This window comes from Mchenga conophoros, linkage group LG3, assembly GCF_057382185.1.
Source record: "Mchenga conophoros isolate Kocher_MC1m ecotype Shallow Benthic linkage group LG3, M_conophoros_male_GT1.1, whole genome shotgun sequence".
In the NCBI taxonomy this organism is placed as follows: Eukaryota; Metazoa; Chordata; class Actinopteri; order Cichliformes; family Cichlidae; genus Mchenga; species Mchenga conophoros.
The window spans coordinates 41,576,462-41,599,224 of NC_140528.1; the positions used below are offsets into that span (position 1 = coordinate 41,576,462).

A 22,763-nucleotide genomic window follows, 5' to 3' on the forward strand; every position below is an offset into this window, starting at 1 on the left:
AATTAAGAATTACCAAGAACCTAACCCCACTGCATGGATATAGCTTAAAATCTCAAGGTTTAACAGCTTATAGAAGCCAAAAATGTCAGCCACTTTTGGTCATGTCATATGGATAAGGTAAGATAATGAGTTGGGGAATGGCTGCAATCACAGCATTGTAAGATGGTGAACGATGCACTCAAAACAACTTGTTTTGTATGAGTTGATATGTATATAATGTCTACTATTTATATATTTTGGGTGTGGCGCACCTATATTCTGTTGTACATGTACAATAATAATAAAGGGCTGTTCACTTCTGTCAAAACCTGAGCAGGAGGATGAGTTTCTGTAGTTATTAGTGTACAGAAGTTATGGAGACAGAACAGTGATAAAATTAGCATATGAATTTTATTCAGGTATTTATTTTAAATACCAAGTACTCAGTTTTGTTTTAGATTTATATCTTTCAAACAATGATCTGCTTGTAACTTTACATAGACAGTTACAGCAAAGCACACATAAATAAGAGTAATTCAAACACACACTGCAATGTGTACTTAAAATAAGCTAAATACATAATCATGGTACTTAATCAAACCCTGCCCTATTTACACAAGCACACCCTACCGTCTCAGCACATCCTGTTTCTGCAAGTAGACTGTCTTCAAACTATATTGCATATCTTCACAAAATCAATTAAACAGTCAATCCAGCCTACCAAAGTTGTATTGATATTATTCACACAAACCCTAGTTACCCAGTAACTAGGGTTTGTGTGAATAAACCCTAGTTTATTCACACACACCATTGTTGAGACATTGTTTTGCTGTCTCCTATTCTGTCACTGACTCAAAGCTTTGAATCAGTAAAGCCATTTTCAATAAAACTGATATAGTGGTTTAATACTGGTTCCTTTGGACACTGCTATCTAGCCTCTTAGAGACCAGGGAGTAGCCCCTTTTGTAACAATTCCTGGTGAGTGATTCTTGCACACATCAGCCAACAGGTTGATGGCTGTTTTTGCCGGTCAACAGTTAAAATCACCTGTGTTTGTGTCACTGCATTAACCACCCATTTCTACTGAACCTGATAAATAACACAAAAAAAACATGAACATTTTTAATGTAAAACTATTGCAACACTTTTCTAAGATCTGTGAGTTTTCCTGTCCTGACATGATAACAGAAAAGCCTCCGAGCCGTGCTGTGATACACACCCATCTTACATGACCACGCCTCATGACTCATGTGAGACAAACCAGGAACCAGGATGCTATTGTTCTGTAGTAAACAGAGATGCACAGACGATCAGACCGAACTAGCAGCTTCCACTGAGAAAGTCCAGCTACAGGGAAAAAAAGTGGAAAACTCTAACACTGCTGCTGACGCTGCACACACTGAATGTGAGTATGAACAAAATCCAAAAGAAGTCTCAATGAAGGTAGTAGAGGAGGGAGGGGAGCCAGGACTAACTGTACTTCTATTGTTTTCAGCATCACTCACAAACTCAATGGCTTCCAGATCAGAGGAGGATCTCTGCTGTCCGGTCTGTCAGGAGGTCTTCACGGATCCTGTTCTTCTGTCATGTAGCCACAGCTTCTGTAAAGACTGTCTGAAGAGATGGTGGAGGGAGAGAGTAAAACATGAATGTCCAGTGTGTAAGAGGAGATCTTCAAGGGATGAACCAACATTAAATCTGGCTTTAAAGAATCTGTGTGAGTTGTTCTTACAGGAGAGAGATCAAAGTGCGTCAAAGGCTCTCTGCAGTCTGCACTCTGAGAAACTCAAACTCTTCTGTCTGGACCATCAGCAGCCAGTCTGTGTCGTCTGCAGAGACTCAGAAAAACACACCAACCACAGATTCAGACCCATCGATGAGGCTGCACAACAACACAAGAAGGAACTACAGGAAAATCTGGAGCCCTTAAAGGAGAAGTTAAAGATTTGTGAAGACGTTCAAGTGAAGTTTGATCAAACAGCAGAACACATTAAGGTCCAGGCCCGACACACAGAGAGGCAGATTAAGGAGCAGTTTAAGAAGCTTCACCAGTTTCTAGCAGAGGAAGAGGAGGCCAGGCTGGCTGCACTGAGGGAGGAAGAGGAGCAGAAGAGTGGGATGATGAAGGAGAAGATGGAGGCTCTGAGCAGAGAGATAGCAGCTCTTTCAGACACAGTCAGAGCCACAGAGGAGGAGCTGAGAGCTGATGTTTCATTACTGCACAACTACAAGGCTGCAGTGGAAAGAGTCCAGCGCTGTTCACTGCTGGATGATCCACAGCTGCCCTCAGGAGCTCTGATAGACCAGGCCAAACACCTGGGCAACCTGACCTTCAACATCTGGAACAACATGAAGGACATGGTCTCCTACACTCCTCTCATTCTGGACCCAAACACTGCTCATCCACAACTCATCCTGTCTGAAGATCTGACCAGTGTGAGAGGAGGAGAAAGGCAGAATCTTCCTGATAATCCAGAGAGGTTTGATTTTTTCTGGTCTGTCCTGGGCACTGAGGGCTTCAACTCAGGGACTCACAGCTGGGATGTCGAGGTTGGAGACAATACGTACTGGGGACTGGGCGTGTTAGCAGAATCTGATGAGAGGAAAGGAACCACACTGTCTGGATTATGGAGAATAAGGTTCAATTCAGGTGAATACTCAGCACTGTCACCATCAGCTCCATCCACTGTTCTCTCAGAAAAGAAGAAGTTCCAGAGGATCAGAGTGAATCTGGACTGGAACAGAGGAAAGCTGTCGTTCTCTGATCCTGATACTAACACACACATACACACCTTCACACACACTTTTACTCATAAGATGTTTCCTTATATTGGCACTCTGGATGATAAATTGAAGGTGTTGCCTTTGAAAGTGTCAGTGGAGCAGATAAGTTCAGGATGATTATGATTCTAATGCTTGCTGTTAGTGAATTGAACCTTTTAAACTGCAGCTGTCCTCCTGCGGCCTCATTGTTCCAAAGCTCTTTGTTTGTCTTGGTTCTCACCATTTCAGCTTCTTCTGTCTACCCTTTCACAATCATTTCACTGTTTCTCAGTGACTCCCAAAACTTGATTTGAAATTCTATCATATTTCAGATCATTACAAATGTTTTACAATTCATGTCTGAACTAAAATGTCTACACTCATTGTGGTATTCATTACATTATTGGTGGGATACGTCATGGTGGGCACACCCAAAAAAAACAAAAAACAAAAAAACAGTCTAGAAGAAAACATAAGTAACTTTTCTAAAATAAAGATCCAAAAAAATGTAAATCTTTTAAGTGTGCCCTTATCTTAAACAGGAGAATGTTTTTAAGGCTTCCCATCTCAACAGCTACCAGCTCAATTAATGAGACCATTTACAAAATATGAGACCCGCAGGAGGTACTAGTTAAATAGGAAAGCTGTAGACATGCAGACAGCTCATAAGGTTTAATACTAATACAAGAAATATATATTTCCATATATATAAGAATAGCACCATAAGGTAGGCAGTTACAAGAAAAAGATTAAACAAACTGTGCTGCATAACAGTACGCAAAAGAGCAAGCTGTCTTTAGGAAGATTTTAAAAATGGCCAAATGTCACTGCTTGCACCAGGCAATCACATGGCCTCACACAAGGTTACTCTTCTTCGTCTTGGATTTTATTGGTGGTTGGCAAACAACAAATTGGTGCATTACCACCAACAACTGGAGCGTGTACCAGAATGTCACTTAAGCATTAGAGCCTATCATACAAATGGGTTTATTTAAAAAAACTAAATACTGCCTAATTTTACTTTTTGAGTTTTTTCCAATGAGATCAATTAAGTCTAGTTTCAGTTTAATTCTATTTAGGTTTTGAATTCGATGTCTTTGTTTTTCCTCATAATCCTGACAGTGTAATATGACATGCTGTACTGTGTCATCATCTCCACAGTACTCACTTTTCCCATTACAGTGTTTCCATAAAATGAACAGTTTGCTATTTAGCTCAGTGTGCCCAAATCTGAGACGTTAAGAGAAGAAACAATCACTTAAGACCAGCTTTCCATTAGATTTTCTTTCTCCCATTGTTTTTGCCATCTTTCCTTCATTTTCTGTATTTTTAAAATTTCTGTTTTAGTAAAGCTGATCCTTAATTCCATTAATCTTCCCCCAGTGCCTCCTTTGCAAAATTTGCCTTTCCGCCATTTCCTTTCCCTTGACACCGTAATGTGCTGAATAAATGTATAAAAAAGAATAAAGTTACGTTGAAACCAAGCACACCATTGTTTTTCTTGTGAGATTAACAATAAGTTTGATTTGTCACATGGCCCTCTTCCTATTGAAAAACAAAAGTTGTATCCAAGATGGCCGACTTCTAAACGGCCATATACGAATCTGCCACAAACAGGACTTTAATATCACCAACCATTCCCATGTTATTACGGTGTATCCATATAAATGGCCCACCGTGTAGAAATTAGTGACTATACCCAGCCGTAGTGCTGCCATCTGCTGACAGCAATTATCCAGTACTTTAAACAGATTCAAAGTCAGTTATTCACATCTGGTTCACACCCACTCTGGGCTGTGCTGGGAATCTTGCATACAGTGGGCTGGTGTAAGCACTGACGGTTAAATGTTTATTTCTCTGTAGCATGTTGCATCAATCCAAGTCTGTTTTCCGTATAAGTTTGGTATGTCCTACATTATTGAACTGATTACTTTAACTGACGCACCCTTGAACGCACCACAGGTGTGTGGAATGGCATGCACTGAATGTTAGTCTACTACTACTCCCGACACGTGTATCTGTTCCCCTTGATCATTTTACTCTCAACCTGCTGTGTGTGAATGCCACAGCAGAATAAATCAATCCTAACTGGAAATCTGTATCCGTGTCCTTGACTTGAACACAACGCCCCAAACCTTGCCACGCCAAACCTATTAAACATCCTGGAGACAACGACTGATCCTTTTTACTGATGGCAGCCCATTGGTTCTTTTTCATCGCTGACACTGGATTGCCCAATCAAATATCCCTGTGTGCGCTAGAGTTTAGAGTGGTTTGGAAGTGGCTCATAAAGAAGGACAAACAAAAAGGAAGAGGCAGAGCTAAAGAGGTTAGAAAGAAAAATAAACTTGAAATAGATCCAGCACAATGTGCCAAATTAAGCAACACGTTAGCGTCTCACCGTCAACAGTAGAACGAGCAACAACTATTAAGAAGCCCTGACTGCAGCAGCCCCTGTTTAATGCCTCCTTTTACCATGAGCCAGTGCTAATAGCTAAAGTGTAACTTTTAATTGTTACAGTGCGGGATAATTATCCCAACAACTGTACCAACCTGATCAGATAGAAAAAAAAACTGCTTCAGTAACAGTAATCAAACTCCAGGACTGATTTGTATTCCCAGACTTACCTACTGTGCATCAACATTAAAGGTGCAAAATAAATTGTCTTCAGAAGCTGTAGAGCAAGCAATGAGGATGCATTTTGGCTTTCAGGGCCCCACAATTATCAAACTTTTTGAAAGTGTACTTTCTACTGGAATTAAAGGTTTATGAGCGTCCGGTTAAAGTTCATTTGGAAAATATCAGATTGAGATAGATTGCTTTTGTGTTGAGGTGGATCAGGGATATGTCCATCCATGTAGAAAGACATGACAGTGAGTAGAATGCACTTGAATCTATAAAGAGATACAAACTCTAGTTTCTAAATTCTAGTATTCATTCACACCCCCAGTATCAATACAGTTCATTTAAAATTATTTATTATTATGTCAAATTATAAATATCTGGACCTCCTGGATCTGGCTCTGGTCCAGTCTCAAGCTGTAATTTTGTTCACTTTGGATACATTCTGCTGTTCAAGTGGATTAGGATGAAGACCCAGTTTGTTGAATCTGTTCAGATTCAATTGTGTATAAATGCCCACAGCCTTTGGAACACTGAGGTTACTTCATTGATATGAATATGATGCCAGGCATATGTGGCACTATGATAAATATGCCAGTCACTTTAAATCTCAGTTGCAAATTTTAGGTTGTTATTAACCCTTTTGCCCTTAAAGTGTACATTTGCTCCTCAGTCTCAAAGTGTCTATATATTTTATTCTTACTCTTCCTATATTTATTGTGGTTCTTTTGCACCGATATCACTAATCTGCATCATTCTGGACAAACCAGTCAATGCTTTTCATCAGCACCATGAAAAAAGAGCTACAAAGTTTTTACTCTTTTTTTTATTTGCAGGTGTGTATCATTTACTTTTTACTGACTTTGACAGAAAGACCTCTTTCTACATATAAATATGTATAAAAGCTTTCTAAAAATAATCCAGATGACTTGTAAGTGGATTTTTCTAACAGACTATTAGATTCTGTAAATCATTCATAATAATTTGCATGTGAGTTGAAAATTTAAAATGCATTTGCGTCAGAAGACAAACCATTTTATGCTGATTACTTTCTTACCAAGAAACGGTTTGACTGTCTAAGAAATGAAACAAAAACTAAATTAAAACCAATGATATCTATCAAATTCTTTCCATGACAAAGAAGTTTGCCAAGACATGCCATGACTTTAGCCAAACAGGACACACCCACAAATTTTGCTTTTAACTTCCATGTCCTGCACTGCTGAGTAGTGAATCCAGTAAAGGGGAAGCGGAAAGTTTAAGGCTGACTCGACAACTGATTAAAACGATTATAAAACTGTTAATCAAATTATTCCCTTTTGGAACAATCACCGTTTTGCTCTACAGATGTGCACTGTATAACTTATTCAAAGTAAGTATCTTAAATTACAGTAAATGCAAATCATAAGGGTAGGCTTGGCAGGGAATTCCCTTGTGACGGGACATGGGCAGGGTTTGTGAAAGAGAAATCCAAGGGGTGAAATAAAAGCACTGAACCAAATACAGAGAGAGCAAGCAGATCACCAGAGTTTTCACAAACGCACATCATCTGCAATCTTTCTCATCATGTCAACAGGTCAGTAATAGATTTCAAAAACATTGCATGAAATATGAATAGAATTAGCAATTTTCTGCTGCTCCCTTGTCACAAAGAGTCGCCAGAGCATAGTGCCTGTACATGTTTGATTTGGCTTTGAGTTTTCACACTGAAAGGAGATTGGCATCCATCATTAATCAAACCAGCAATCTTTTCCTTACTAAGCAAATATATTGAGAGAAATGTTGTTACGTGTGTTAGATTGTCATTTTAATTGCACCTTAGAACACACATGCGTCAACACTACTATGAGCGGGTGGAGGGAGGTTTGGAGTCTTCTCTCACCCCCGTTCTCTGCGGCCTGCTGGAGCGGGGGGGCTAGGAGGAGTTGGCCGTCCGGCTGCGGTCTGGGGTGTGGGGCCTCCCTGCTGCTGCGGAGTCGGGGCGGTCTGCCTCTCCCCACCGCAGGGAAAAGGGTAACACCACCTGGGTCTGGGTGCAGTTCCCCCCTCCAGGGGCAGGGGTACCTAGACCCGGTTTGTAGAGTACGCTTGGGGAGTGTGATTGTCTGTACAGTGTCTCTTTATGTCTGTCCCCACGTCGGTTGAGTGTGGTGTAAGTGCATATGAGAGCATGAGGGTGGGAATGGATGTTTGTGTTTGTGTGTGCCTGTATGTTTGTATCTATATGTCAGGTTGGGTATCAGACGCCACCTCTCTGGGGACATCTCGGGCCTTCCAAGGTTTGGAGGCCTATCTCCACCCACCACCACTTCCCCTGCCGGTGAAGGACTCCCTCAGGTGTCGGTGCGTTGGTGGTTCTTTGTATCTGGGGGTGGGCGTCCGGGTACACACCGGCTCACTCCTTGGCGGCCGCTTATTGGGGCTCGCTCGGGCCATTTCGGAGGTGGGGTGCCCCCGGCCTCTCGGCCTGGGGCTCGGTCACTCAGGCACAGCTGGCTGCCAGCGGAGCCCACGGGCGCGTCACTGCAACTCCCCCTGGCTTCTGCTCCGCGGCTGCTGAATGAGCCCTCATCTGGGACTCTCCTTAGCTCTAACTGGGACAGTGGCGCGGCTGCCCCTCTGTGGGTCTTCCTTGGTCTCTTGTGTTCTGGGGGCCTCTGGATGTCTGGAGTTTTGATCTCCTCCATACCCGCTTGATACCATAAAGGACAGGGCTGTGGCTCCCCACACTCCCTAGCAGATCATTACATGGAGAAACCTTTGGAATGCAAGCATGCTGATCCACACAGGTATGCACACAGGTGTACACATGGGTATTCACAGACGCGGACTAAAGCTTTCTTGGCTGCTACCTCAAAGCACACTGTGCGCTGTCTATCTTGCGTGCTGAACAATATCGTCTATTATTTAGTAACTATTGATATCTATGAATAGCTAGTTTATTGTGATGGTGCTTTTTTTTCCCTATTATTATGTTGCTCTTTGTTGTTTGCTGTCTCCTCTGTTTGTTTGTTTGTTTGTTTTTTTCTCCATACAGGTGACCCAGGAGTTTTTTTTTTTTTTGTTGTTTTTTTTGCTTGTTTGTTTTTCTCTCTTCCCCCTCTTCTCACCGTCTCTTCTCCCCTTTGGTTTTCTTTCTTTCTCTCCCCCTCTTTCTTTCATTCTTTCCCCCTGTCCTATTTAAAAAAAAAAAAAAAAAAAAAGATGACAAAGGATGAACTGAAGCTCCGCCATCACGTGATGTCACATGCTGCTGTTTCTGATGTCAAAAAAAAGGGAAAAAAAAAAAAGAAGATTGTCATTGTATATCAATACAATGGTGCAAATAAATACAGCCTGCCTGGAAGTTTGTACAAATTGCATTGTGTATTTTCAGAGTAACAATCTCAACACATTTTTAAATGTGTTTTTGAACAGATTTTTCTTATCTGATTAAAAAAATGGATGCTGATGAAGAAATTCTACTCAAGAAGCTGAAAGGACTGGTTACAAATATCAAATGGAGCCCAAAGGAGGTCGCTGACTTGTTTGATGCTCTTTTGAAGAGATTTGAGTCATCAGTAAATGACAAATCACATCTCCTCATGTGGATGATCAAAATGTTGCACTGCATAGAGATTCACTTTATTACTTCAGACTGGAAAAATGAAGATGGAAAAACACTTTTGGAACTGCTCCAAGACAAAGCTGTAACAGATGAAACCTTGAAGGAATATTTAGCCAGTGACAGACTGAAGTCTCTGGAGGAAATACTTGATGAAATTCGGCAAGAAAAGTTGAACCAGATTGATGAAAACATTTTAAATGATGTCAGAGATATTGTATCAACAGTTCATGAAGGGCGTGATATTCCTGAGGACGGCTCACAGAAGAGTGAACTGAAAACCATCTTAAAGAAGCTCTGTTTGGCAGTGGAAAAAACAAAAACTAAAAATACAAGAAAGCCATTTCGGCCACGACTGACACAGATGGTGAGCTGGTGTCTGAAGGCTCTTTCAGAAACAGGGCGATTGATTCAGGTTGGCACAGGAGAGGGGAAGACTTGCATTGTGGCCATTTTTGCAGCTTTTCGAGCTCTGAGAGGAGAAAAAGTCGACATCATGTCGAGTTCATCAGTTCTTGCAGAGAGAGATTGTAAAGAATGGGAAGGATTTTATAAAGAGTTGAATATCACTGCTGATTATAACTGCAACAGGCCTGATGTAGAACTAAAAAAGTGCTATGAGTGTCAAGTTGTTTACGGCACTGCGCAAGAATTTGCAGGTGACTGGCTTCGGCACCACTTCCATAGGTTGGACATATTAGGTCAAAGGAAATTCCAGTGTGCAGTAGTGGATGAAGTGGATTCCCTAATGCTAGACAAGGGTCATCATGTAGTCTATTTAAGCAGTAACATGCCTGCTTTACAGCATCTCAACCCACTCTTGGCATGTATATGGGCCACTGCTAATCAGTACAAGAAAACTGGCACAGATAGAACTGTAGGGCCAAAATTTCCTTTTTATCAAGTGCTGGAAAACGTGATGAGCAAAGATGGTGATGAGTCCATCATTCGTCAGATAGCAGAGGACACAGGTATACTGTTAAAGGAATCAGTCAAGGACCTGAGAAAGAACCTTAAATGAAATGACTAAAAGTGCGACTGCTGACCAGCTGGCTGAGTTCTTTAAAATGATGGAAAGCAAATTTCCATCTTCCCAGTTTGCTCTCCACCATTTAAATAACAATGGCAAAATACAGGAACTTTGCAAAGAGCTTCAGAGTGAAAATGTGGAAAGCAGAAGAGTGTCTCTGCTTTTACTTGATGGTGGCTTCTGTCAGTACATGTACTCTGATCACGACAGTGTGGTGAGAGCTGTAGAAGAGGAAGTAAAGAGATCAATTCATTTTACACCATGTGAACTGAACCAAGCTAAAAGCAGCTGCTATATCCCAGGCTTCCTTTCAGAGCTGGTCAAATCTAAACTAAAAGTCTGGATTGAAAATGCATTTAAAGCTCAAGTCATGACAGAGGACCATGAATATGTGATGGAGAAACATGGAATCGTGCCTGTGGACTACAGCTGCACAGGGGTTGTTGAAAACTACATGAAGTGGTCAGATGGACTTCAACAGTTTATTGAAATGAAACACGAGTCAAAGATTAGTGACATGACAGCCATCACAAACTACATGTCTAATGTGGGATTGCTTCAAAAGTATAAAAACCAGTTTGGAAGTCAGATCTATGGGATGTCTGGAACTCTTGGTCAAGAAAAAGAGACTGAGACTTTGCAAAAGATTTATGACGGTATCAAAACCTGTCAGATACCTTCATTCAAACGTAGAAAGCTGTTTGAGGTTGAAGGTGTTGTTGTAGAAGATGAAAAAGAATGGATTAAAAAAATCTGTGATGTTGTCATTGCACAAACCAGCCCTACATCATACAGGGATCCTAGAGCTGTACTCATCATCTGTGAGACCATCAAACGAGCAAAGATGATCCATCGCAGTCTAGGAGACAGAGTCCAGACCAAAACTCTTTATATAAACAACAACATGGACAACAGTGTGATCATTTCCAAGGAGTTTAAAGCAGGAGAAGTCATCATAGCAACAAACCTCGCTGGCCGTGGAACAGACCTTCAAGTTTCTGACACAGTAAAGGAAGCTGGAGGTTTGTTTGTTGTGCAGACCTTCCTGCCCAAGAATGCTCGTGTAGAGGCGCAGGCATTCGGCCGCACTGCTAGACAAGGATCACCAGGATCTGCTCAGCTCATTGTCTGTTTGAGTCTGGCATCTGGCAGAATCCCTGCAATTGCTGCTTTCAACAAGGAAACTTTATTCTTTATTGAGAAGTCTAACAGATGTCAGGCCACTTAAACAATTTAGGTTTGTGATGCAATTAAGGTTGTATAAACAAAGCAACAGTAGCAAAGCATCTGTAGAAATATCTTCAATGCTGAAGGATATTTTGTCTGGAGCATCACAGCAGGAAGTAAAGATAATTAAACAGGTCAGAGACAGCACAGTGGCTGATGAGCTATCAAGCTACTTGGAGTCTCAGATCCCAGACATGAAGAAGAAGGAAGAACTCTTCAATGATTATTTGGATGTACTGGATTATCTGTACACAAGCAGCAACAACAAACCAGGAGCTTCAGATTTATCTGCTCTGAATGAGTTTTGGGGTGTGTGGCTACTTACAAGCTTCAGTGCAAAAAATTCTACTGAAGAGTTGAAAAGTCGACTGAAAACAGACCTGGACACAGCGAGGCAGAAACTCAGACAGAGAGAATCCCCATCATCAAACCTCTACCACTACATTAGCTTTGGTAATGACCTGCGTGAAAAGGGGAAGTTTGCAGAGAGTATCAACATGTACACTAAAGCCATTCAGAAGGATCATTGTTGGGGAGCTATTGCATATTACAACCGTGCTTTTACATCTTTGAAGCAGCAAGACAGGAGTCAGAGTCCAGACTGTATCAATCGAGCTCTAGAAGATTTGCAAAACGCACTCAAGTCCGTTCAGCTTCACTGTGACCAACTCGAAGTCACTCACAGGTTCTTAACACAGCACACCAACAAAGACAACGGTGATTCATTCACCAGGCATGAAAAACACTTAATAGCCAGATACACAGTGTTGGTGTCATTCAAGATAAACATTACAGAGGCCATAAAGAAAGTGGACAGAGCCAGAGATACAGGTGGAACTGTAAAAGTGGAAGAGAGTCTAGTTTTCTTCATGGTTCCACTGGTGCATTTTTTGCCTTTTATGATCCATTTAAGGGAATCAGTGCCTGTTATCCGCTCTAGAGATCCTCTGATGTGCCGCCAGCTAATCAGCCACCCCTCCTTTGATATTCTAAATGAACTTGAGTCTCTTAAATCTCTGGGCCTCACTCATGTCTATACATTAGACACACTGTTTTCACTAGGAGGCTTTTTCTCAAAGATTACTAGAAAAATAATGAAGACAATTTAGGAGGCAGGTGTTTAAGTAAACAAGAGCTGCTCTAAAGAATATTTGTTAGGTTTTGAAGAATGGGAGTAAAATAATGGCAGCAACCAATTATACCCATCAGCCTCCTAGTAGATACAACTATGGCATAAGTTTTAAAGTCTTATGTTGTCATCTCATGTTGTTAACTCACATAATTTCACATCCATAGCTATACTGTTAAGTAAGTCACAGTTGGTCCAACTAGATTTAGTTATGTTTCTTTGTACAATGTCACTGCAATTCTGACAATTAATCATTAAAATTAAGCGATGTATAATATGTGTCTGGGCTCATGAATAAAGTAAAGGCAATAACACAGTCAAACGTTAACAAGTGAATGTACTCTGGTCTGATTGGTGGATGAGACCTGAAGAACCATCATACACCTGCTACTATGGTCAGACTTGCAGTTCTATAGAAGCTTTTGGTAGCATCAGTGACCTGAGCACTATGTGGGTGACTTTATTGGCAGGTTTGTGGTCATATTAAGTAAAACACTAAGTCCAGCATATGAGTTATGGTCATTCTAAGAGATGGAAATGAATCAGGGTGAAAAAGCACAGCTGTTTGAGCACTTCTGAGTCAGTAGATGGCAGCACCAGACTGTGTTTCTATCAAAGCACAGTAAGAAGATTATGGTTGGTAATTCATCATCATATCAGATAATTTAGGAGAAACAATCCGCATCTTTCTGTCTTCTGATTTCTTAGATTATGTGTGAGAGCTTAGTGTATAAACACCTTACTGTATACTGAACCATATCTATTCCTTTTGAATGGATGAAGGGACGTGAAAGATTATGATGAAGTTTTTTACACAAAATCAGCTCGTTCCTGTTTATAGACAGAAAGGTTTAGGTGGAAAACAGAAAAGGAAGATTTTATCAAACTGTGGGAAAACTGGGCAAAATTCATCACTTAAAAATGAAACACAACTTGTGTGAGCATTTGTTTGGCAGAATTGACTTTAGTAGAAATAATTTTTGAAGGAGTTCAAATTTAGAACTACTGACAGAACTGAGGAACCATGTGGATCCAAACTAATGACTCAAATAAGTTTAGAATAAATTCTGTGAAAAGCCCGAGTTTGTCTACATTTGTCTGCATGAAACAGCAAATTAATGTTTGGGTAAAATATTCATTTTTAGTCATTAATATTTTTTATAATTTTTTTGTTTCCACATATACCCTGAAACATCATGAAGTAGTGTATAAACCCATGATGTGAATCCTGTTGATGAGGAAGAGGCTGAGCTCATTATTGGAGCTTTAGTTTACCTGATCAAATCCATACAGAGTGTTTCTATTACAATTAGAATTGTATCTAATATGCAGATGACACTGAGATAAGAGATCCCACTTACAATTTAACTCAATAACTTTGTGAAAATAATGAGATGTTAAATGTCTCCAACTCATCTCTGACTGAATGAGGACAAATGTCAAACATGTCCTCATTTCATTATGAGGACATCAACACAGCCTGAACCATGGAGGTAAAACCATCACCTGATGGAGGAACATCATTCGTTCAAACAGCGCCTGTAATAAATTATCTGAAGCTTTCCTGCGAAGTTTTAAGCCCCTGAGTGATGTTCTTGCTGCTTCTATTCTGCGGCTGCGGGTTTATGTGTTTGTTGTTGTTCCTGCTCAGCAGTCGGTTAGCCACATTTCACATTTGTCCCCAGCCCCCAGCGCTCTTTCTGAAACCCAAAGAACCTCACGAGAAGAAAAAGAAGTGAGAACAAACTTTATTGTTCCTGCGAGAAAGCAGGCGACAACAGTCTTACACTTGGAAATAAAATATAACCGGAAACAGTAAAATATTAAAGACAGTGCATTATGCATTATTTATAAAATACATAGTATCATTTCTATATTGTGGAAGAGATATTGCCAATATGGCCATAATAAGACAGTTAAGAGCAGGTTGAGGACAACATGCTTTTGAACATACAAAATAATGATTTTTAAAACGTTTGAGACCAGCAGCTGGTTCCAGTGGTTGGACTGGTGGGTTACTTCAGTAAGGAGTAAATATCTGGCTCTTGTACAAAGTCTGAAAACACAAAATACACAAAGTTCAAACAGCATAAGAAAAGTATAAAACTAAGCCTGTCTGTTATATTTATATGAAGCAAATTGACAGAATTGTATCAAATCAATCATAGTGAAAATAACTTATCCAAAAAACATTTTCATTAAGGAAACATTTCTCAGTGGGTTCAAACTCATGTAATTCTGAAATTTGACTACACTAATGACTTAAATCCACAACCACTTTAGCTAAAAGTGTTTCAGCCAGGCTGTCGCAAATAAGGTTTTGATGTGAAAGAAACCCAGCAGGAAGTTGCTGGTGCAGTAGTTTATGTCAAAGGAGAGAGTGTCAGCAGAGCGGTTAGTGTGTGACACATCGCTGAGCTGCACTCATACACTAAAAGCAAAAGGGTTGTTTCTAAAAGGTAACATGTTCGCGTCTCTTATTTCCTTTGTGGAGTCAAAATCAAAAGATATTAAAGTAAAGAATCTGAAAAGACGTTTAACTGAGCTGCTCAAAATGTTCTTCAGCAGCTGATCAAAAAGAAGCAGCAACAAACAGGAAGGCAGTGGCCTCCCTCATGGCAGTCACAGTTCTTCACACCACTTCCTGTGCTCACACTGAAGGTTAACATAGGACTCATAAGTCCTTATCATAACCAATGTGATGAATTGGTTATGTCATGCGGCAAGTGTGACACCACAGCTCAACGTCTGCTAGACACACTGCAGTCATCTCCTGAACAACACTGCCATTAGGAAAAAATAAATAAAATAAAATAAAAATGTACATAGGAGTTAAAGAAGTCAAATGAAATCGTGGAGACTTTTTCAAATTTTTCTCCAGAATGTCTCATCTTTTCCGTCTTGTCCTCAGTACAATCTCTCCACTGATATGATTGGAAACACTGATATAATCCTGTACTCGTGTCTTCAACCCAGGTGCACCACGCTGTCAAATGCAACAAGCTAAAAAAAAGATTCGAGAGGTCACAGAGAAGCCGACACAACATCAAAGCTCGTGGTGCACCAACAGCTGTGACATCACTTCTGGTCTGTGTTGCTGTGTTAGACGGTGATAATGGCGAGCATGAACAGGATCAGATATCTGTGGGAACCATCATAACTTTCATCTTGATAATTCTGTTGATTTCCGTTGACCTTTACCGATGATGGAGGAGGCCAAAAATTGTTATTGATACTTTTAGTCTAGTAACAGATGTAAGTACATTTTTCACTGCTGGTGAAATCTATTGACTTTTAGTGTGTCTATTTGAACGAGAGGGCTTTGCTTCTTCATGCTTTCCTGGCTCATGCTGCTTACACACTTTATATTTTACAAAGAGAAAACTTTTCAGGAAGTAACCTTGTTTTCTTTGTACTGAACAAAGAGCATGTTTACCTCCAGATCTGTTTGATCGGATTTCTGTTTGTTCATAATTGATGTCTTCAGTTCTCACTGCTGTGTAGACTACAGCTGAATCACTCCCTGCACAAGAAAACAAACACAGGTCATCAGTGCAAGCAGTAAAGCTTATAAAAATATTGTCAGTATGCAGGGTGCATGTTAAAGAAAGAGTTAAGATTTCCTATATAAAAATACTTCTTAGAGACCGTTGGGGGTTTCAGAACCTCTGTGGCTGGATTTCCTGTTTCACTCAAAACACCCCAGTGACATTTCGACTTTTGGCATTAAGTCCAGTTGAAATCCCACAAAGACACCCACACTTTGTCACACCATGTACACAATATCATCAACGGTGTGATGAGAACTCACCTTTTGTAGTACACTACTGGTTTGGTATGTTTTAAACTTTAATGCTCTCAACTGCAGCAGTTACTTCCTTCTCTTGTTGTTTCACCTGAACATATTTTAGGGGATACTTTGCGATACAGAATTAGAATTTCACTGAGTTTCACGTAGAGCTTTACTGGCATGTTGTGTAATTAATAAAGAGCCATTAAAGTTTTGTATAAATATTGATCATCCAGTGGTTGCTTATTTAAGGTAAAGTAGTCCAGCTGAGAAGTAATAAATGCAGAAGCTAGTTTTTCAAGGTCACTCTGAGACAGTCCATTTAGATAGATAGCATATTTCTAAGATTTTCAGGGCCAAGTACAATAACATCAGTTTTATCTGAATTTAGAAGGAGAGAATTAGAGTTCATCCAGGTTTTTATGTCTTTATTCCTGCAGTTTAACTAATTGGTTTGTGTTACCTGGCATCATGGATACATTTTCAGTTTGTTTTTTGTCTGTTTGGGAGCTGACACACATCTGGTCCCAACTCTGGATAGTCGTATTTTGGGAGGTTTAATAAATTTGTCCATATTTCTAGAAATGAGAGCTGCTCCATCCAAAGTGGGATGGATGCCGTCTCTCCTAACAAGACCAGGTTTCCTCCAGAAGAGAAATTATCTATGAAGCCCACATCGTTTCTGGGACACCACTCAGACAGCCAGCAATTTAAGGAGAACATGCAGCTAAACATGTCACTCCTGGTCTGATTGGGGAGGGGACCAGAGAAAACTACAGAATCTGACAGTGTTTTGGCAAAGTTACACACCGATTCAATATTGATTTTAGTGACCTCCGATTGGGTGTCATTACTGCCGGCGTGAATTATGATTTTACTGAAATTACCCTTAGCCAGCAGTTTTAAATTTCCCTCAATGTCGCCTGCTCTGGCTCCTGGAAGACAATTGACTATGGTTGCCGGTGTCTCTAGCTTCACATGTCTGAGAACAGAATTGCCAATTACCTGAGTTTGACCCTCAGTGGGTGTGGCCGAGTGGGGGAAAGACGGGTACTAAGTAACTAAACATCTGACACAATGAGCAGGAAAGTGCAGGAGGGACAGGTGAAGAGGCCATGCTGCTAGCGAGTCAGCTAATAGCTAAGCTAAGCTATTAAACCCTAAAGACACATTGAGTGAAAACTTTAAATATAAATTAGCGAGTTAATAAACAGAGCGTGTGCTTTGGATGAAATATGTGAAGATTATACAATGCAATAAGAAGTTATCTATGTTTTTTTTATTAAATTGTTGTGTGTTATAACAGGAAGTGACACTCAGAGATAACGCACATAACAACAGACAACATTTAAACTAGTTTACCTTCCTGTTAGTGTTGAATTCAACTGTGAGCTGCAGATGAGTCATTTAATCTCTTCATCTCCATTAACAGCTTTATCAAAACACATCAGTGTGAACACTGCTAAGCAGCTTTGCAGGTTTCTGGAGCTCCAACTATACTGCAACGCGTGAGCAAAGTGCAAACAAGACCGACCACAGATAATCGAACAGCATCCTAGTATTTACAACACATATAAACCCAATGAACTACATAAAAACTTGAGAGATATGAAAAAAGACCCAAAGTCTTTTTTTTCTTATCTTTAGCTGTTGGACAAACGGCCTCACATTTGACTCTAGAATATGTTGAAACAAAGAGGACTACACTGCCATGTCTAAAGCTGGTATGAGGTGTTGATGTGCACATTCTGGCCAGTAATCTCCAATGCGTCCCTGTCCTATGTTAAAAAAAAAAAGACATTGTTCCTGAAGTCTGTGCTATGCTCAGACACAACTTAGCAAACTACCCAAATGTCTGCCTCAGAAGGTTCTAGTTTGTTTTGCATAGGATCGCATAGAGCCCTGTAAAAACTCTCTTTATCACGTGACAGTCATGTGAAACACTGAGACCCTCAACAGTTTTATTTCTTCTATTGGTACTGCTGTGAAAAACAAAAACAGAACTGATACAGAATGTTATATGTGAACTGACGGACTGTGGTTACTCTATTCACATGTTAACTACAGGGAAATGTGTTATCTGGTCAAAAGGTCAGTATATCACGCAAACTATAAAATGATTAACTACATAAAACTAAAACTCAGAATTTGGATACAGGTGACAAGAACTATGAGGAGATTTAATTTACTGTTTGTACAAACTGTTCATCTACATGTTTCCTCTTTTCTTAACAGGCCTGCAGTAAAACCTGAGCAGAGACATCAAACTGATTGACCACAGGCTGTTAACCTCTGTTACACACAGTATGACCCTGGTTTTATTGTTTTAATCTAATATGCTAATTTTATTATTTTAAATGTCATTCCAATTATCATTTTATTTTTATTTTTATTTTTTTTACCTGCATGTCAGGTGTACAGCTCTTTGTTTTCAGCTGGGAGTTGTTCTGAAAGTTCTATATAAATAAATTGCTTGCTTGTCTAAAACCAACTTTGAGCTAATAAAGACACAGACCAGCAGTAAGAGAACAAAATTCACCAATCGTCATCTACAAACACAGAACAACTATAGTGTGATCATTTTAGAATTGAACTGATTTAAGTGAATAGTTTAAGGTGCATGTTAATGCAAGGAACAGGCAGAAGTGTCCGTCAGAACCAGCCGCAGATTTTACTGGAACCTGAGCCTTTTTTCTGCATAACTTTCCCAGAAGGTACCAATAACTCTTAACACCTGAAATGTACTAGCTCGCCTTTTTAAAATTGTATTAAGGATCAAAGTGTGTACTATTAGGGGTGTGGTCTGCTTGCCTTCGTTTAGCCAATTGAAATAACTGAATTGGCCTGAACTATAATCCAATTATCTGACAAATAAAATGGGTTATGGCTAATTAGCAGGTATTAGCAGCGTAATAACCAAGCTAGATAGCATTAGCTGTTAAATTAGCAAAACCTTCTCTTCGAATTATAGTTACTTCTGGCTCCAAACAAACGAGACAACAAAGGCTAAAACAATAACAATGACACTTGAAAATGCCTTAAGATGTATATGGAAGAAAATGTTGTGTGACATTACACATTGCTCTCTTTTAAACACAATTTATAGTCTCAGCCCAGCTGAAGATTTAACCATTATGGATATAAGCAAGGCTTAGATGAAAATACTAGAAAGCAAATTCTGTAAATGTTGTTTGTGAAATTGAAGAACTCCCTTTTCCTAAGAAAAAGACTGTTATCAAACGTGTTTGCTTGCATTAAGACCTTTTATACTAAACCAAATCCTTACCTTTTGAATAAAATGTCGCATACAAGTATATACTGTACACACACAAACACAAAGTACATAAAAATCTACCTGTGTGTAGTTTAACTGACTGTTGTTGGTGATGTAATTCTTTGAGATCACTGTATGTGAGGCCATCTTCAGCTTTTTCCAAATCAACTGAAACAAACCAACACGAACACCAAATTAATTTAGCACAGTGATCTTAACGAATACTTGTTAGTAGATAACATGTAACAAATAGTTTACATAACTCTCTACGTTATATTTCTCATTCTCACCTGCAGACTTCCTACAAACACGTTGTCTCACCAATAGAACCACTAACACCAGCAGAACCACAACACACACTGATCCAACAGGCAACAACACAGGGAGAAGCAAGAATGAATCAGGAGGAGAGGTAATAATGGAGACTGGTGTCGGTGTGGATGTAGGTGGAGGTGTGGTGGTGTGTTCCCCTAAAATAAAGCAAACACAGTCATTAAGTTGTCGTCACATTGTGAATGTTGAAAGCTGCAGAAACACAGACAGGTGAGTGTGTCACCTGTGACAGTGATCCAGCTGGATGGAGACTCTCCATGACCGCTGATGTCACACTTGTAGAGGCCTTCATCAGACCTGGAAACATGCTGGATGGTCATGTGACCTGTAGTCTCATCCCCAATGAGGGAGCCATCTTTATAGAAAGCAGCTGGGAGGTTGGAGGGAGTGGTCTTTGTTTTACAGAGCAGAGTGACGTCATCTCCCTCCATCACAGGGAGGACAGGACTCTGCAGGATCACTGATCCACCTCAACACAGAGACAAACTACAGCATTTCATCCATTTACACACAGCTTCATCAACACTAACTCCACACACTCAGCTTACCAGTGACTGTCAGGTTAACCATGTTACTGATGGGACCCTCTCTGGACTCACACCAGTAAACTCCACTGTCTGATTCATATAGTTTGCTGATGTTACAGGAAGAACCAGCTGGTTTTCCCCACCCATCTCTTCCACACTGAGTCCTCTGTTGTTTGCTTGTGTTTCTCCTCAGAGTCCATCCAGCAGAGCTGTCGTCCTCCTCACAGCTCAGAGACACAAAGTTTCTTTTAAAGAACTGAGAGCTGCTGGGACTCACAGTCAGACGAGCTGTGAGGGTTAAAATGAAATAATGTTGAGACTTTTGTTATTGTAAAAAAAAATACATGATATATTAAATCATTTCATAAAACAGCTAAATCTAAATACATGAAACTTTGTGTGGCTGTAACTAAATCTCAACAGATTAAGAGCAGGTTATTTGATTCTGTGGTGTACTGTATCTAACCAGTTGCTGAGTTCATGAGAAGAGAAAAACATTTATTTTGTGTTGATAACACAACTTCATTCTGAGCATTTAACAGATGTAAGCAGACACAGAAGAAGGTCACTGACCTTGGTGTGTTGCACAGCTCAGCAGTGAGATCACAGCTGGAAACAGATGGTTATAAGTTTAACACAATAACCCTGAAGAAAAACATGACAAACCCGGGTCGTACTGTATGCCTCACTGCTGATTTTGTCTCTACTGCTGTGCAAAATAGAGAACAGTGGATGCTGTAGTTCATCTCCATACCATTAGAGCTTCTGTGGTAGGTAATGTTAAATATTAGATTAGCAACTTTGGATTTGATTTCTGGGTTTATTTCAAAATAAAACAACGACTCATGCAGGTGTATGTGTTTCTGACACGAACAGGCTGTCCTGCTCTCAAGCATTGTTTTAGAAGAAAGATAAAAATGACAGTGGTGTTACTTAGACGGTGATGGTATTTATGCTTTATTAATACATTTATTGGAAAGCAAAACATATGATCATTTTTACTTTTTGTTGTGATTTTGGATGTTACCAATGTAAACATTGCAAACTATTCACGACTCAGTGCCTAATTACTATCAGTTATACAAAGTTTCCAGGTAATATCGCTGTTAACTCATTTTTTAATTTCCCTTCCCTTTTTTCTGTGGAAATGTCTGTCATCTGTTATCACTTAGCAACAAAGAAGACTTTAAACGATCAAGAAAAATAAACATTGTTAAAAGTGAGAGATTTTACTCACAGAACAGACAGCACAAACACGTTTCCTCCATTGTCCTTCGCACTAACTTCAAGTTTTTTTTCTTTTATTGATTTTTGTCAGTTGCACCAATTTAAGCCCTCCCTCTTCCTCCCCAGCAAACCTGGTGGAAACCTTAGCGTCATTTCCCCTGTTAAAACCGATAAAAAGAAAGAAAAAAAAAGAACAGAAAAATTTACATGTACAGTTAAATGTTAACCGGATTTGTTCATAGAAACGAGGTCAAGCCACACTGTGTCCTCCTAACATCAGAAAGTTGTTTTTGTTGTCTCAGCTTTTCTTCTTGTCAATTTGTTTTCTTGTGTGTGGGTGGTTTGCAGTATGGATTTTAAATTGGAGCACTTTACTTAAGGTCAGACTAAGAAGAAGTTTAACAGGACAATAGAAGACGATGTGATACTTATGAATTTATGTAATATTTAATAATATGTGAAGAAAAAATAAATATTTGGACCGTTTCCCAGCTACCATTTGTCCCGTTGCTGTAAACATACGTTTAAATAAGATCAGGATACAAGCAGACAGAAATATTGTGCAGTCCCAGAATACTGCACTTTAAAAACTAGAGCATGTAACGTTTACGAGTTTGTAAATGCGCACAATAAGCACTTCATTCTAACGCCATCACCAGTAGATGGAGACATTTGCTTGGCTGTGGTTTATAAAGAGTGTGGCTGTAATTGCTGAGGTCATGATCTCAGGGTTTTTGTGCTTTTTCTATTATTAGGATTTTAAGAAATTGTGATTATTTACAGCTTTGCTGTTAGATCTTTTTATAGTTTAGTATATTTTCTTTTTATACTTCTTGTTAAAGTTCCCTCATCTTACTCTTTCTCCTAAAGCACTTTATACAACTTGTGCATTCACTTGTGCACAAGCACATTTTTCTAAGTGCTTTCTAGCTAACATTCACACATCGGAGAGCAATTTGGGGTCCGGATCCCTCATCTTACTGTGTGCCCTTAATGATGATTACTATCACATTAAATATGGACAAAGGTTGCATCTGGTCACAAAGTAACATCCACACCTCTTGTGTTGACGTGTAGTTGCACATCCTCATCATCGTAATTGCTTTCTGATGTGCTGACATGTGGCACCCTGAATATTTTAAGTGTGTAATAAAACCTGGCCACCTTTTTTTGCTTTTGTTGTTACAATAGTTTACATCAGGGGTGGGCAACTCCAGGCCTCGAGTGCCGGTGTCCTGCAGGTTTTAGATGTCCTTG

General features: G+C 39.7%; 4 protein-coding genes across 6 annotated transcripts in view; 3 read left to right on the forward strand and 1 right to left on the reverse strand.

The window, feature by feature from the left end:
• The first annotated feature begins 1,278 nt into the window (after window positions 1-1,278).
• Window positions 1,279-4,221, forward strand: LOC146578705 (nuclear factor 7, ovary-like). Its single transcript, XM_085268870.1, has 2 exons — window positions 1,279-1,384; window positions 1,475-4,221. Exon 2 carries the CDS (start codon window positions 1,492-1,494, stop codon window positions 2,878-2,880), a length of 1,389 nt encoding a protein of 462 aa, XP_085124996.1. The 5' UTR covers window positions 1,279-1,384; window positions 1,475-1,491; the 3' UTR covers window positions 2,881-4,221.
• Window positions 4,222-8,805: 4,584 nt separating this feature from the next.
• On the forward strand, window positions 8,806-9,990 carry LOC146578706 (uncharacterized). The gene has a single exon (XM_085267836.1). The coding sequence runs from the start codon at window positions 8,806-8,808 to the stop codon at window positions 9,988-9,990; it is 1,185 nt and encodes a 394-aa protein (XP_085123962.1).
• A 4,177-nt stretch (window positions 9,991-14,167) lies between these two features.
• Window positions 14,168-21,621, reverse strand: LOC146578707 (Fc receptor-like protein 4). Its single transcript, XM_085269163.1, has 8 exons — window positions 21,517-21,621; window positions 20,853-20,888; window positions 20,301-20,567; window positions 19,976-20,221; window positions 19,710-19,889; window positions 19,501-19,587; window positions 15,792-15,878; window positions 14,168-14,411 (listed from the first exon to the last, which is right to left on the reverse strand). The coding sequence occupies exons 1-8, from the start codon at window positions 21,545-21,547 to the stop codon at window positions 14,371-14,373; spliced, it is 975 nt and encodes a 324-aa protein (XP_085125289.1). The 5' UTR covers window positions 21,548-21,621; the 3' UTR covers window positions 14,168-14,370.
• The window catches only part of LOC146578708 (uncharacterized), a 12,627-nt gene continuing 5,332 nt past the window's right edge, over window positions 15,469-22,763 (forward strand). For 2 of the 3 annotated variants that reach the window (XM_085269048.1, XM_085269047.1), the window contains exons 1-3: window positions 15,469-15,610; window positions 18,381-18,449; window positions 19,716-19,831. The gene's annotated coding sequence lies outside the window, so the exon portion shown is untranslated. Of the gene's footprint in view, window positions 15,611-18,380; window positions 18,450-18,904; window positions 19,832-22,763 lie in introns of those variants that run through there. The other variant, XM_085269049.1, reaches the window with a different exon arrangement.